This window comes from Grampus griseus, assembly GCF_964374135.1.
Source record: "Grampus griseus genome assembly, chromosome: 12".
Lineage (NCBI taxonomy): Eukaryota > Metazoa > Chordata > Mammalia > Artiodactyla > Delphinidae > Grampus > Grampus griseus.
The window spans coordinates 88,065,687-88,082,515 of record NC_139006.1 but is presented as its reverse complement, the minus strand read 5'-3'; the positions used below and the strand labels follow the sequence as shown (position 1 = coordinate 88,082,515).

At 48.1% G+C, this 16,829-nt stretch overlaps 1 protein-coding gene across 4 annotated transcripts in view; it reads right to left on the bottom strand.

Annotated features, from left to right (window-relative positions):
- Window positions 1-16,829, bottom strand: part of ATP9B (ATPase phospholipid transporting 9B (putative)) — a 217,414-nt gene that overhangs the window by 29,272 nt on the left and 171,313 nt on the right. For all 4 annotated transcript variants that reach the window (XR_014297509.1, XM_082667371.1, XM_082667370.1 and 1 more), the window contains one exon: window positions 14,059-14,304. Coding sequence is in view for 3 of the 4 variants with exons in the window: in XM_082667371.1 (XP_082523497.1) it covers window positions 14,059-14,304 (246 nt within the window). In the remaining variant the exon portion in view is untranslated. The remainder of the gene's footprint in view (window positions 1-14,058; window positions 14,305-16,829) is intronic.

Sequence of the window (16,829 nt, the reverse complement as noted above, 5' to 3'; positions counted from 1 at the left end):
AGTCGCCTGTGCCGGTGCCTTGGTGCCTGGTTCCCCACACACTCCCACATGGCTTCCCTGAAAGGGGTCCAGGACAGATGGTACCCAGCCTCTCCCGGAAAGGGTGACTTCAGTTCCCAAACATTTTCTAGGATTTTGCAAAGGACCTAAACAGACAAGCAGGACGACTGTTTCAGAATAGTAAAGACATACTTTTTTATACGGTTTTAAATTACAATTTCGTCTTATTTTATACGTAGTCAATGCATCAGAATTCATCTTATAAAACCTTCTGGTATTTTAAAAAGTGTACATGGTAGAGTCGGTCTGTGATAAACAGGTTACAGCAGCTTCGGAGAAGCAGGAGTGGGAGTGAGGGTCATGCTGAGGGGAGTCCCGGGGCCCCGGACTTGCAGCTGGCGTCTCGAGGGAGCCCTGCGCCGACCAGGCCCAGGATGCGCGTCCAGCAACCGCCAGCGAGCCCAGCCCCCAAGCCCAGGTGGGCCGGGCCAGCTCGGGAGTGAGAGCCCACCCTGGACAGAGAAGGCGGAGCCGAAGGAAGGACATCCTCCCTGCAGCTGGGCAGCCCGAGGGGCGGCACTCACGCACGGGAGCTTCCAGCAGAGGAGAGGACAGACCGACACAGCACCAGACGGCCCGACAGCCCAGCGGCCGAGGCCGCAGCAAGGCCGCCCGCGGTGGACGCTCCCGCCCCGCTGCCCAAGGGGACACTGGCTGTGGCCACCATACCGCCCGGCAGCGGGGCGTCACAGCCAGTCCATGAGGCTGCAACCAGGGTCTCCACGAGACACGTGAGCGCAGCGGGCTCTGAAGGCCGGGCCCCACTGGACTCCTGACCCCCATGCCAGTGTCCACTGAAACGGCTTCTTCCCAGCCCCAGTCCTGGTTTGCTGGCAGCAGTGGAGACGCCTGTCAATACTCCTGACACCGGAGTCCAGCTGCTGGCTTACAGGGCGGATGACATCAGCTTTCTAGGGGCCCTGTCAGCTCTGGGGTCCCACGAACGCATTAAATGTGACATAGTGAGTCACCGTGGAGCTCGAATTAGAAGCCGCATGCCCTGGCTTTCCAGCGCATTACTAGGATACTGAAGCAGGCCGGAATCCTAACATGATGCCACGAGGATACAGTACTATAATTTAGAGCATCAGTGATATACTCCAAATTATAGCTCTAAAAGAAGACACCTGGACGTCAGCACGTCGAGTGGGGGCAAGTCAACAGCTCTGCAACCCCAGTGCAAATGTAAAACGAACGTGAAACTCCATAGACTATTTCTATACGACTTCTCTGTGTCTGCAGATGACCCAAGACCCCAAGTTTCGTTTTCGGTTTACACAGTGAAAGGTTACTGTTACATTCTGACCTGTAAATTGTATCTCCCTGCGAACACCCTCTCATCTCACTGGGTCCCGCTGCAGTCAGGACCTGAGTTTCTCTATTTGGTGACTCACACCTGGTTACTGTTTAGTTTATGCTTGGTTTCATAACCCACTGGGGGTAGCGACGTATCAGAGGAGTCCGCTGGGCTTCTGCTGCCTGGCCCAGCATCTGTACAGCTGTTCCTAGTCAGTAAGCACGTCGAGGTCTCGCTATATAATGCCGACCAGGAGAAGAGCGTTCACACACTCAACGCGACGGGCGCTTCCGTTAGTCTTCTAATGTCAGTGCTTAGCGCTGGGCAGGATTCTCTCTGGTGATGTAAAATGTAACATTTCTGAACAGACTTACAAGCCAGCAGCCACGAAGGGGGGACACGAACGTGCAGAACTGGCCGCCACGCGCTCGGCACCTCAGTGGAGGCCGCCACGACGCCCACGGCGACCGGAGGGCCCCCTGCGGCTTCGAGCTTTGCCACCTGGCCCTGGAGTGCAGCGGGGCTGGGGGAAAGCGGGTCAGCATTCGGACCGTTCCCTCTGTATGTCTGAAATAAACTAGAGGTGTTCTTCCCAGAAGGCTCTGAGGGCTCACTCACGTCCAGTGATACTGACGTCGAAATCAGAGGAAGGAAAATTTCTAAGGAATGGGCAGTTTGACTCTATTTTCTTCCTGAGGACGTTTAAGCGATTAGACCAAACACACGTCTTGAAAGCATGATGCCTCCCCTACAGCAAAATGAACAGCACGGCTGCCGAGGGTGGAGACTCGCCAGGCGGTCGGAGCACAGTGGGGAGTGGAGGCTGTGCCGGCCAAGGCCTCCCCTGGAGCCCCGTGCAGACCCGCTGGGCACAGTCCACTCGGTGTCCCCCGTGACGGAGCTGAACGTCCAGTGACGGAGCTGGACAACAGCGTGGCGAGCCTGCGAATGGCCTCGGGTCGCCCCCGCCGGCCGCCTGGGCCTCTGCGGCCACACGCCACCAGCCGTCCTCCAGCCTCGCCGGGGCTGCCTGCCGGCTCCCCGTCACCTTCCCCCAAACCCCCCGCTCTCTCCGCTGTGGCTCCCCCTCCCGCCACGCTGCCATGTCCCCCACCCGGGCCTCCAGCAGCCCCGAGACCCCCGATGCCTGCTGTGCTCACTGCTCTACCCTCAGGAACCAGCGCAAGACATTCCTTCAATCAGCGAGAACTAACAATCGCTGATTTAAGGTGATTTAACAGTGGCAAGTTCAACGGGACACTGAACACAGGTGTGAAAACACAGCCGGAGCAGTTTTTGGGTGCTGGCTTGTGTGAGGCAGTCTCCTAGGACCCGGGAAGAGATGGGGATGAAGCGCTAGTCCAGTGTGATCTGGGCTTCGAGCGTAAGAAACCTGATTCTCGCCCTGGGATTACTAGTTCACCTCTAACCATTTCTTAGCGTGCAAAGTGCCCGTCACCCGAACGAAGCTCCAAGGCTTGCTGTTCCGTGGCTTTACACGGTCACATCCACGGCTGTTTTGGGTGATGCAGTTGTTCAAATCTTTGGCTTCTGTTTAAACAGAGTGCTCGTTTTCTCACGATTGAGTTTTGGGAGTTCTTCATCTATGTTGGTCACTCGTCATTTATCAGATATGTATTTTGCAAACATATCCTACAAGCCTGTGCCTTGCCTTCATTTTCTTAACAATGTCTGTCAAAGAACGTAGGATTTTTACCTTTAAGTCTAGTTTATCAATTCTTTTCTTATACAATTTGTACTGTTTGTGACCTACAAAATCGTTGCCTAACTAACTCAAGCCTACAAAGGTTTTCTTCTAGAAATTTTATACTTTTGGTTTTTCATTTAGGTCTATGACCAATTTGAGTTCATTTTTATAAGAGTGAGAGAGATTAGTTTAGGCTCTTTCTGCATATGGCTGTTCAAATGTTCTGGGTCCCCTAGAGAAATGGAAATAAAAACAAAAATAAACAAATGGGACCTAATGAAACTTAAAAGCTTTTGCACAGCAAAGGAAACCATAAACAAGACGAAAAGACAACCATCAGAATGAGAGAAAATATTTGCAAATGAAGCAACTGACAAAGGACTAATCTCCAAAATTTACAAGCAGCTCATGAAGCTCAACATCAAGAAAACAAACAACCCAATCCAAAAATGGGCCGAAGACCTAAACAGACATTTCTCCAAAGAAGACAGACAGACTCTGCCAACAAACACAGGAAAGGATTCTCAACATCACTAATCATTAGAGAAATGCAAATCAAAACTACAATGAGGTATCATCTCACACCGGTCAGAATGGCCATCACCAAAAAATCTACAAACAGTAAATGCTGGAGAGGATGTGGAGAAAAGGGAACCCTCTTGCACTCCTGGTGGGAATGTAAATTGATACAGCCACTGTGGAGAACAGTATGGGGGTTCCTTAAAAAACTAAAAAGAGAACTACCATACGACCCAGCAATCCCACTACTGGGCATATACCCTGAGAAAACCATAATTCAAAAAGAGTCACAATGCTCATTGCAGCTCTACTTACAATAGCCAGGACATGGAAGCAACCTAAGTGTCCATGGACAGACGAATGGGAAAAGATGTGGCACATATATACAATGGAATATTACTCAGCCATACAAAGAAACAAAACTGAGTTATTTGTAGTGAGGTGGATGGACCTAGAGTCTGTCATACAGAGCGAAGTAAGTCAGAAAGAGAAAAACAAATACCATATGCTAACACATATATATGGCATCTAAAAAGAAAAAAAATGGTCATGAAAAACCTAGGGGCAAGACGGGAATAAAGACACAGACCTACTAGGGAATGGACTTGAGGGTACGGGGAGGGGGAAGGGTGAGCTGTGACAAAGTGAGAGAGTGGCATGGACATATGTACACTACCAAACGTAAGGTAGATAGCTAGTGGGAAGCAGCCGCATAGCACAGGGAGATCAGCTCGGTGCTTTGTGACCGCCTGGAGGGGTGGGATAGGGAGGGTGGGAGGGAGGGAGATGCAAGAGGGAGGGGATATGGGAACATATGTCTATGTATAACTGATTCACTTTGTTATAAAGCAGAAACTAACACACCATTGTAAAGCAACTATACTCCAATAAAGATGTTTAAAAAATATGTTCTGGGTCCCATTTATTTAAATAATCATCCTTTCTGCATTGGATTTCCTTGGCATCTGTATAAAAAATCAACTGACATCTTGGTAACAAACTGACATCTTGGTAACAAAGTCTTCCAATCCACGTGCACAATATGGTTCTCATATATGGACTGTCCTTGAGTTTTCTTCGTTGTCTTACACTTCCCAGCACACAAATCCTACACCTACTTCGTTAGATATAGCCTTAAGCATCTCATGGGTTTTTTTTTTGGTGCTTTATAAATGGTACATTTTTAAATGTCGGTTTCTAACTGCTCATTGCTAGTGCACACAAGCATGAGTGATTTGTGTATGTGGCTATCATAATGTGCAACTTTGGTAAACTCACTTATTAAATCTTAGTAGAGAGTTAAAGTTTTGGTAGAGCCTTTGGGATTTTATATGGAGACAATCATATCACCTATTAAAACAAGAGACAGTTTTGTTTCTTCCTCTTTTCTGGTCTACCGAGGTTTTATGCTGTTCTTTAGATGCCATTGTGCTAATATATATTTTTCCTGAACATGGTTATTTAATGAGGTTTTCAAAAATAATAGCATTTGGGCTGTGTTTTAATATACTCTCATAAAAATTTAAGCTCATCTATTATACACTCTTCATATGTGTAATTTTATGTGTGTATTCTTAGTCTGCATTCACTGTTTTGTATTATTTACTATTTTTGCCCACAGTTTTTCCATTTTATTTACTTTTCAAAGGATCAGCTTTTGAATTTACTGCTTATTCAATCAGTATAAGTATCATCTGCTCATGTGGACATTTGTGTGCAAGAATCAGCTAAAGTTTATGACAAACCATGAGTGGATGACTTAAAAACAGAAGCGCGTCCCACCCTTCACAGCACTGCTTTTGATTTGCTCTAATGTATGCAGTGTGCTGTGGATTTAAATTCACTTTATCGTGTCTGCTTATTGAAGCAGGACTAAATCAGTATATTCAATCAGTATATATCCAACTTTTACGTTTTCCTTTATCTTTTCTTTCTCTTACTTTCCTTTGGTCTTGCCTTTTTCTTCTAAACGTTTTAGTTGGACGCCAACCTCATTTGTTTCGTTTCTTTTTACCAGTGCACAGCCCTGGTTTGATTTGCAAGGCACTGCCTAACACATAAGCCGGTGGAGGTGGAGTTTCCATCTGCTGACGGCTCCCGGGAGGTGGTGTCTTAGCGGGAGACTCTCGGTGTTCGCATGGAGGCTGCTTCTGACCACTGGCTTCCCCTGACCACGGCCCCTCTTGGGATGTTATCCCCGTATTGGGTCAGATTGCCGCTACATGGGGTCCTTCTAACAGAACAAGAAAGCTGCTGGGGGCAGGTGGAATTTTTAGGTCTCTGACTCAGAATTCATCTCAGGAGCAGTTAACACACTGCTGCTTGCTTTCCCCATTGGTGTGGCCCTCCCAGTGGAAGGGGCAGAGGAGGTGCCACCTCTTCCTGTTTCCTTTGGATGCCTTCAGTGGTGGTACAGGCCATGTAAGAATGACTATTTCTCTAACTTAGCTTTAAGACATTTCTAACAATGTGATTATTGACAATAATACAAAGGTCAAAATAATTAAAATGTGAGTGTAAAAATTACATATCTAAGTGGGAGCCTAAGCTAAATCTCGTCCAGAGGCCACGTCAGCAACACACTTGGGTAATTGCTGTCACAGGCAATTGGTTTATGCTTTCACACTTCTCCATGCTAAGTAACTCGTGCAGGGCAAGATTTTATTATTAATTTTCTCTACAATTCCATTATTCAGAAATTTCTGTTCTATCATTCTTTTTTTAATCAAAGTTTCCTTTTTTCTCCCTTTTTACATTTATTTTATTTTTTTATTCAGTTTTTGCTGCGTTGGTCTCCGCTGCTGCGCGTGAGCCCTCTCTAGTTGTGGCGAGCAGGGGTTGCTCTTCGTTGCGGTGCACGGGCCTCCCATTGCGGTGGCCTCTCTCCTTGCAGAGCACAGGCTCTAGGCACACAGGCCTTAGCAGCTGTGGCTTGTGGGCTCTAGAGCGCAGGCTCCATAGTTGTGGTGCCCGGGCTTAGTTGTTCCGCGGCATGTGGGATCTTCCCGGATGAGGGCTCAAACCTGTGTCCCCTGCATTGGCAGGCGGATTCTTAAGCACTGCGCCACCATGGAAGCCCTGTGCTATCATTCTTGAAAAGCTTGGGAGAAGTTTCCTTTACCATATTAGCAATTACACCCGCATAGCTGCCAGCTTTACTCCAGGGACACATTTATTATTATTATTATTTTTTGCGGTACGCAGGCCTCTCACTGTTGTGGCCTCTCCCATTGCGGAGCACAGGCTCTGGACGCGCAGGCTCAGCGGCTATGGCTCACGGGCCCAGCCGCTCCGCGGCATGTGGGATCTTCCCGGACCGGGGCACGAACCCGTGTCCCCTGCATCGGCAGGCGGACTCTCAACCACTGCGCCACCAGGGAAGCCCCCAAGGACATATTTTTTACCGTGTACTTTATAAATCATAATTCGATCACTGACATGTCTTCATTTTCAATTGTGGTACTACCATCACTGTTATAATTTAATAGAATTATGAACATAACGTGAACCTGATCGCCTGGAAAAGCTGCCAGTCAATACTCATGGCAGGCCGTGTGGTTCGCGTGCTGTCCCGCTCCTGAAGGTCACGGACGGGGGCTCACGTCGCAGACAGGGACCTGCTCCCCACAGACATGCTGACGCCACACCACAGCGAGTTCTGCTTCAATAAGCAGACATGATAAAGTGAACTTAAATCCACAGCACACTGCATACATTAGAGCAAATCAAAAGCAGTGCTGTTAAGGGTGGGACGCGCTTCTGTTTTTAAGTCATCCACTCATGGTTTGTCATAAACTTTAGCTGATTCTTGCACACAAATGTCCACATGAGCAGATGATACCTACACCTTGAAATAATACTTAATATAGAAATTACATATGTGAGGGACATGGCCACAGAGGAGAAAGGATGTTACCAACAGACAGCAAGTTTACAGGCTTAAGAGTCACTGAAAATCACGGCCCATCAATCTTTCGGAACCAACGTGGGCAGGGGTCTTGGGGTTGCGTCGCACTGGCCTAGCTCGCCCGAGGTGCTGCCCCTGAGCTGACTCGGTGGTGCCTGCTGGTGACGCTGGCTCCGTCTCAGCTTCCTGAAGCTGCACTGGACACACAGCTCACGAGGGCTGGATTTTAACTTTGTCCAGGAATTTCCAGGAACATTTAAAGTTTGCTAAGCTGGAGTCTGCTATGCTGAGGCTGCAAAGTGACAGGCAAGTGAAACTTTCTACGCTCTTGGAGAAAATGAAATATTGATCACTTATCAAAAGAAACAGCGACCGGGGCCTAAGTAGGCTGCAGGTTCTGAATCCGAAATCACCCCTCCCGCTCTGACGCTCCAGCACCCACTGCAGGTGACAGCTCCGAACACACACGTCACTGCGAAGTGCCCAGTGACCACGCCTCAGAAAGCCTTTACCAGCTTCAATTCCCCAGAATTCCAGTATCTGTATAATAAAATGCATTTGTGCACACGCAGGGTAAGGTAGGAGAGCCTCTCTGTTTTCAGGAAAGTGAAAATGAAGAATTGCTGCAAGATCAGAGACTCAAAAACCAGCACGTTCTACTCAATAAGTCACATTCTTTCTGAAAACTAAGATGAGATGACACAAGAGCCATAAGCAAACAGGGAAAATAAGAGAATAGTGTTGCTGCAGAGTGTGCAAAGCCAGTTAAGTCTCCTAAACGGAATAGGCTGCTTATTAACCGTACACGTTGGGATAGGTCAAGGCTGAGGGCAAACAGAGAACATCAACCGAGCCATTTCCCTGAAAAAAGCTCCAGGGTGCAATATTCTAAGCACTTTATTCAATAAAAAATGCTTTTAAAACAGTACTTTGGTGATTGGGAAACACCGCCATCATCCGTCAACCTAACGCAGCGAAGTTCAATAAGCGAAATAATGAACCGTTCAGATGATCTTCCTCGGGCTCTGGGGACCTGCAAACACTGCATCGACAGAGTGCTTTAAAAATTATGATGAAGTTGAGTCTTTTCATTTTTAGATGTAAAGCAGGTGTTAGGGATTTCTTAAAGGCTATTTAATGCTTTGCACTTTTAATCATGGTCCAATTTCCAAAGTGGGAAGAAAGTTTGAAGTAAAAATTTAAACATAAGATTAGCAGTTTCTATCTAGTTCTGGGAATCTTGGAATCAGTGAAACCCTCTCTACTGTGAAGTCCTGCTTTAAGATTTCAAAAGTGTTGTAACATAAAAACCTAAAGATAAAAAAATCCCAGGTATTTTCAACAAAAATTTTATTTACTTTTGGGAGGTAATAAGGTAAATACGTAATACAGGATTTTTGAAACTTCCAATAAAATTTTCCTTGGGAAACATCTGTGGTCTAAGTTTCCCATGCTCAGGACGGGAAAAGCACACGTTTTCAGTATGTAATCACGTGGAACTTGAGAGAATCTCTAGAATGCTAGACTATGAAAAACAATGTGCTTCACCTTCCTTTGTAAGAAAAAGCGGTGGTGCATGTCCTCTCGAAGAGCGTCACCGGGACCCGGTACCTGTCTCAAGGCCGACAGGGCGCGGCAGGATGACAGGTGCAGCTCCTGTGCATCCTAACCACCCACCCCATCAGCCGAGGCCGCCACATCTGCTGGGACCACTGAGCTGTGCACGTCCTCCTAGGTTCCCCGTCACCCAGTAAAAACATCTGGTACACACACACGATTCCAAAAGTCATACTGAGCTGTGGCTGCAGAGAGATTCTCACACACCTATTGGTTAACATAATCTATAAAACAGAGCAGTGGTGATGATGAAGGGGACCTTGAGCTCCCGCCCACCGCGTAACTGACCTGGGACGTGGCGCCTGGAATATGCGCCCTGAAGACAGCGGGGTGCTTCCACACCCCCTGCTTTCCCCTCTGTACAGTGACTAAGCTACCCTGTGGAGCGACTCAGCAACTGACCACACCGCAGGCAGCCCCAGTTTCCACGGGCTCTCCTAACGCTTCCTGGGAAGAGAGGCATGGTGTCTCACAAAAAGGAAAAGCATCTAACTCCGAGACACCACCCGGCTAAATCACAGGGACAGCTCCTCCCGGACCAGCTGGGGATGCAGTGACGGGGATGCGGTACCGAGGCCCCGTGTCGATGAGGTTTATCTCAGGTCACCACCACACCTTCCGGCCCCGCTCCAATCGGATCAGCAGTGCCGTCCCACCACCTCCCAGGCCTGGGGTTCCGTCTGCCACGATGCACAGAGCCCAGGTCCCAGAAGACGGAATGAAAGCACAGACTCTGCACATGACAGAAGCACCGCGTGGCTGGGACACGTCACACAGCGTGGACGAAAAGTCAGAGGGCATTGGGAGGGCAAAGCTGGCGAGGGCCATAGTCACTTGAGATCAGGTGCAGAGCTGCTGCTTTTCCTTCAGCTTTTTCATTCTTTCTGGTTGAATACCAAAATTCTGACTCATTATAAAAGCAGTTAAGTTTACTGTAACCGCTTCAAATAATAAACAGTGCTTGGAAAACAGAACGTCCCCGTCACCCCCGTCACAGGGGTGCACCCAGCCCACTAGCTGCTCGAGACCAAGACGAGTGTTGGCATCGGGCAGAACTGGACACAGGCCAGGGCAGAGGTCAGGCTTGTGGGCACCACGCGAGCGGCCAGACTTGAGGGCCTCATATCTGGAAATCACCATGAGGCCCAGGCCCACTTCGTAGAGCGGGAAGGTGTCAGGCACGGGGCAGGCGCAACGGGCTCTGGAGCAGACGGCTGCCAGCAAGAGAGTGCCAGGGACAGTGGCACAGCTGCGCGCAGGAGCCCTGGAGAGTGAACTGGGGGAGGGAGGCCGGTCCTGCGGTGTGGCGCCAGGGGGCTGGGCCTGGAGAGATGTCCTCAAGGCAGGTGCCCTTGCCTCCTAACTCTGGGCACCAAGACTGCAGGCGTGACCCCGAGGTCACAGCAGTGGTGACAACCACAGAGAAAAGAGGAAACGCTGAGTTTCAGTGGAGATGAAGGACCAAGTGGGAATGTTCTCAGCTTTCCATGTTGAAAAAAACCCAAACTTTCATCTTTTTGGCTGTTTTTTCACCACCTATAAGCTCTGACATGACTAACAACATGTTATAATTTCTAAATTGACAAAACAAAGGTGGTGCTGGGAAAACTGGACAGCTGCATGCAAAACAATGAAATTAGAACATTCTCTAACACCACATACAAAAAAGAAACTCAAACTGATTAAAGACCTAAATGTAAGACCAAAAACCATAAAACTCCTAGAAGAAAGCATAGGCAGAACTCTCTCTGACATAAATCGTAGCAGTATTTTTTTAGATGTCTCCTAAAGCAAAGGAATTGAGAGGAAAAATAAACAAATGGGACCTAATTAAGCTTAAAAGTTTTTGCACAGCAAAGGAAACCATCAGCAAAACGAAACAAGCTATTGAATGGGAGAAAATATTTGCAAGTGATACGACCGATAAGGAGTTAACATCCAAAACATATAAACAGCTCATACAACTCCACATCAAAAGACAAACAACCTGATTAAAAAATGGGCAGAAGACCTGAACAGACATTTCTCCAAAGGAGACATACAGATGGCCAACAGGCACATGAAAAGATGCTCAACATCGCTAATTATTAGAGAAATGCCAATCAAAACCACGATCAGACAACACCTCACAGCGGTCGGAATGGCTATCATCAAAAAGACAAGAAATAACAAACGTTGGCAAGGATGTGGAGAAAGGGGAACTCTTGTGCACTGTTGGCGGGAGTGTAAATTGGTGCAGCCACTGTGGAAAACAGTATGGAGGTTCCTCAGAAAACTAAGAATAGAACTACCATATGACCCAGCAATTTCACTCCTGGCTATATATCTGAAAAAAACGAAGACACCAATTCAAAAAGATACATACACCCCAATGTTTGTAGCAGCATTATTTACAATTGCCAAGATATGGAAGCAACCTAAGTGTCCATCAGCAGGATAAAGAATGGATAAAGAAGATGTGGTATATATATACAATGGGATACTATGCAGCCATAAAAAAAGAATAAAATTTTGCCATTTGCAGCAACGTGGATGGACTTGGAGGGTGTTATGCTAAGTGAAATAAGTCAGACTGAGAAAGACAAATACTGTTATGATACCACTTACACGTGGGAAATCTAAAGAATACAACAAACTAGGAAATATAACAAAAAACAGACTCACAGATATAGAGAACAAACTAGTGGTTACCAGTGTGGGGAGGGATAGGGGATGACAAGATGGGGGAGGGGAGTAAGAGGTACAAAATATCATGTATAAAATAAGCTACAAGGATATATTGTACAACACGGGGAATACAGCCAATCTTTTTTAAAAAATTATCTTTTATTTATTTATCTATTTTTGGCTGCACTGGGTCTTCCTTGCTGCACACGGGCTTTCTCTAGTTGCGGCGAGCAGGGGCTACTCTTCGTTGCGGTGCATGGGCTTCTCGTTGTGGTGGCTTCTCTTGTTGCAGAGCATGGGCTGTAGGCACGCGGGCTTCAGTAGTTGTGGTGCGTGGGCTCAGTAGTTGTGGCTCATGGGCTCTAGAGCACAGGCTCAGTAGTTGTGGCGCACGGGCTTAGAGGCTCTGAGGCATGTGGGATCTTCCCAGAGCAGGGCTCGAACCCGTGTCCCCTGCATTGGCAGGTGGATTCTTAACCACTGCGCCACTAGGGAAGAAACCCAGCCAATCTCTTACAATAACTATAAAAGGAGTATAACCTTTAAAAATTGTGAATCACTAACTATCCTGTACACCTGTAACTTACATGACATTGTACATCAGCTCTACTTCAATTAAAAAAGAAAAGGAAATACCTATGTGACTAAAGCTTCAAAAGTAAATTTGCTCTCGAACAATAAAGCTGTGTTAGGAGCTGGTAAATGCCCTGAGCCTGCTGGTGCACTCAGGGTTTATCATTAGGGAGCGAGAATGCCGTAGCTGGGCCCCTGCGCTCTGCACCCTGAGACTGTCAGGGGCGCTGCTGACAGCACTGGGCCTCACCTCATATCCTGAAAGCACGTCAAAAGGAAAGATTTACAAGACTCAGTGGTTCTCAGTTGTGGGTGCAACTTACTGGATTTTCAGAATGGAGAAACGTCAGTCCCACCAGGCCTGCTGGAAAATCAGCACTTCTAGAACTGAGGATGTGTATGGAGAACGGCAAGTATGAAAAAAACAAAACAAAGCTAGTAGTCCACGGGATGTGTAGACAGGGTTAAGAACCCGTGCCGGTGGTCCACCTGTAGCCCCCAGGGGTCTGCAGACGAGGCCGTGCGGGCACTTTTGGGAACGAGAGTACTGTCATGGAAACCAGAGGAGGGACACCGCCGGCTGTTGCCGAGCAGGAAGGCTGCACAGCACAGAGGAGCCTGCCCGTGGGCAGCAGAGGGGCCCCTCCTGGACGCAGAGCCAGGGGTTGCGGGAGTGCTGTCAGGGAGGAAGGACTCTTCTCTTTGGAAATAAATTTGTTAATGGGATCGGCAGGGTCCTCTCTTGAAGACATTAGGTCAGAGTTCTTAAAACCTTTGATTGAAGGCATTTTTTGAGAGGTTACTTACTTATATGATCCAGTTTTACAAGCTATTTGAAGAAGTCTGATGACTTTACAGAATTATCAGAACCCTGAGTACAAAGGGTAGATGAGAAAACTATACATAAAGTACACTAAGGGGGCTTCCCTGGTGGCGCAGTGGTTGAGAGTCCGCCTGCCGATGCAGGGGACACGGGTTCGTGCCCCGGTCCGGGAGGATCCCACATGCCGCAGAGCGGTTGGGCCCGTGAGCCATGGCTGCTGAGCCTGCGCGTCCGGAGCCTGTGCTCCGCAACGGGAGAGGCCACAACAGTGAGAGGCCCGCGTATTGAAAAAAAAAAAAAAAAAAAAAAAGTACACTAAGATTGTACAGGAAGTGGACAAATTAATTTAATAATAATTTTTATCAACCTAAAAATCAAAGAATGACTGATGTAAAGTCAGAAATGACTCATTTATCACACTTAAGATTTTACCATTTCTGTCTTCTGTAGATTTTTGAAATTATTTACATCCTAATTCTGTTTTGAAACACATACATCGTACCTAAATTCTGGCAAAAATAACTGGAAATTTAACGTGCAAATCTGAAGATTCACTTGGAGAGAAGAGGACACGGGAGGGTGCAGCCTGCAGACCTTACGGAGTCAGTAAGCTCCCTGAGTCCGCTCACGGCTTTCCTGGAACTGACTCGAGGCTGTTCTGGGACGTGTGGGCACAACAACGCAAGGCCTGGGTCAGGGCAGGGGTCCCACCAGGAGGGAGCTGGCCAGATTTCTGGCCTGTGGCGAACGCCCGCACTGAAAACCACCGTCAAGCCCCCTCCTCACCCCCCAAGAAACTCCTCAGGCCCGGAGCCTGATGAGCCCTCGGAGAGGCGCCGTCTGCACCCCGAGGACCCGTCGGGAATGGGCCGCTCGGCCCGACTGACCTCATCGGGGCTGGAGGCCTGGTAGGTGCGGTTGTCGTCGCTGAAATCCTGGTCGGCCTCGGCGAACTCGGTCTCCCCGGCTGCGCCGCGGGCCTCGTACACGGGGGTCACATTGTGACACAGGGCGACAGCCTTCACGGCCTCGTGGACCCGGCTGCTCACGCTTTTCCTGACCTTGGGCGCTGAGGACTGGGCTTTTCTTGGGGGTGTTGAACTGGCGTTGTTTCCACTGGTCTGAGACTGCGTCTGTCAAACACAGCACGCCAAAGAATTAGAGACAGCAGAGCCGATGCTGGGATGAGTAACACGCATGACTTTGATGGGCTGCTTAGCCTTAGCCAGGAGTAAGTAGACCAGCTCGAGACGATTACCTCTGCCATGCGCCCCACTGGGGTGACAAGTTACCCTTTTATCCTTGTACTACAAAGTGCTTTGACATTTCCCAGTCGTCGAGTAACCAAAATATTTGCTATAATACTCAAAATCTCACCATCTCCTTTGAGTAGATTCACTGTAACCATGGCATGAATTTGCTAAGTCCTTTCTAAAAGCAAAGTTAAAACCAGAATGGAATAGGATACTCACAAAATTTCTCTTTAAAAACTGCTGGGCATAAAATGGTATACAGCTGGGCTTCCCTGGTGGTACAGTGGTTAAGAACCTGCTTGCCAATGCAGGGGCACGGGTTCGAGCCCTGGTCTGGGAAGATCCCACATGCCACGGAGCAACTAAGCCCATGCGCCACAACCACTGAGCCTACGCTCTAGAGCCTGCGAGCCACAACTACTGAAGCCCGCGTGCCACAACTGCTAAGCCCACATGCCACAACTACTGAGCCCGCAAGCCACAACTACTGAACCTGTGCGCCTAGAGCCCGTGCTCTGCAATAAGAGAAGCCACCACAATGAGAAGCCTGCGCACCGCAATGACGAGCAGCCCCCACTCGCTGCAACTAGAGAAAGCCCGCGCACAGCAACGAAGACCCAACGCAGCCAAAAATAAATAAATAAAAACCAAAAAAACAAGCATTTATCAAAAAAAAAAGTATAAAGCTAAAAGCAGGAAAACATGATTATGAACGTTCCCTTAATACTATGAACTCATCCAGCTTTGCAACAGTCTCTGAAGTTAGAGTGTCTGGTTTGTAGATAATAATCATCAGATACAACAATCACCGCTGTGGGAGGAAAAGCAACCCTCCCGTCATATTTCAAAACTGTTCCCTTGAAGCCACGACCCACTCCTCCGGATGTGCCTGACAGCTCTGGACAGACGTCTCCGCTGGCGTTCACCTGGTGGGGGAGGGCCTGGGAGGACCCCAACCCCAAGGCCCATCAGACACTTCAGACCTCAGGGGAGCTCCCGACAACCCTTAGAAAGCTAGGCCCCTGCTTCTGGGCAGCTGTGCAGAGCCCATCAAATCACAGTGCCGGCTAATGAGGGGCAGCTCCTCTGCTCAGCTGGTGCCCCTTCCAGCCCGCGCCTCCGACCCACGCCTGCGTCCTGCCTGCCCCGCCGCTAGCGCAGCCGAGCAATGCAGCGGCCTCTTCCTGCTGAATGTGCCGTGTTTACTGACGGCTGTATTGTTTCACTCCACACAAATTCCACTCACGACCATGTCCTCATCACCAAATGCTTCCAGTGGGTAAACATGATCGGGTTACACAAGATCTGTGTTACGTTACTGTGGACCTAGCAGACAATTATCATCTTAAACATGAACCGTAAGGAATAAAATCAGTTTCGCGTGAAAGGACTGTCTGCCTAGCTAACCAACACACAGCTTTTGGTAAAAAGATTTTTAAATTCTTAGAGGGAGTTATATTCGCTGTATTTATATGACTCATCTTTTCTGCTTTTAATGTTTTTTTCTAGTAAAATAACTTATTTGGAATTACTAAAATCATATTCATGGGTAATATAAATTCATATTTTTTAAAACAGATGTTACCTGGTACTATTTAATCTAGACATAGATTACAAGAAGGGAAGTCGTATTCCTTCCCCTTTAAAGTATTCTATTAATAAATATTCTAGGTTACAAAACACTCTGTATTAAAACGAATGACATCCAAATTAATAAAATGCTTGGTTTTAAGTGTTCATGCACGTATGTGTGCTTCTGGGCACGTATGACCACACATATAATAAATACATACTCATATAAGATTGTTTTCATTTGACAGCATCTCAAAGGTAAAGTACATGCCAGACTGGTGCACATTACAGAAAAAAGAGACGGTTTTCACAAAACTGAATATAAAGCTGACAGCATACAAGGAAGAAGTGCAGAGGGCAAGGGTAATTCAGTCCAGTCTTCGTGAAATCAAGTGGGAAACAAAGGCCTGCAAACAAGAACCTGCCGGCCTCGGCAGGTGAGGGCGCTGGTGCAGCCCAGGGAGCCTGGTGGCAGCAGGGAGACATCACAGCCCGTGAGTGCTCTGTGCGTGCCAACCCCACACACCTCGCTCAGCTTCTCAGGAGAGAAAAGGCCTCAGGAAGTGGTCCTGAATCGATGCCCTGGGATGGCTGGGTTTGATGACACCGAATCAGTGACTGCAAGTTATACAATGGGTAAGAAGAAACCCAGTGACTGAAACACAAGCCCTACTTGGGAAAGGGCCGTGGAAACCACACAGCCGAAAATAAACTGGAAGGGTGGCTTATGTCCTCACCGCTCCATGGACTTCGCCTGACCTGGGCACCCAGCGGACCTGACACACCTAACGTCGGGAGCCTGAAAAGTTGGGAGGATCCCAGCCCAGACGCCC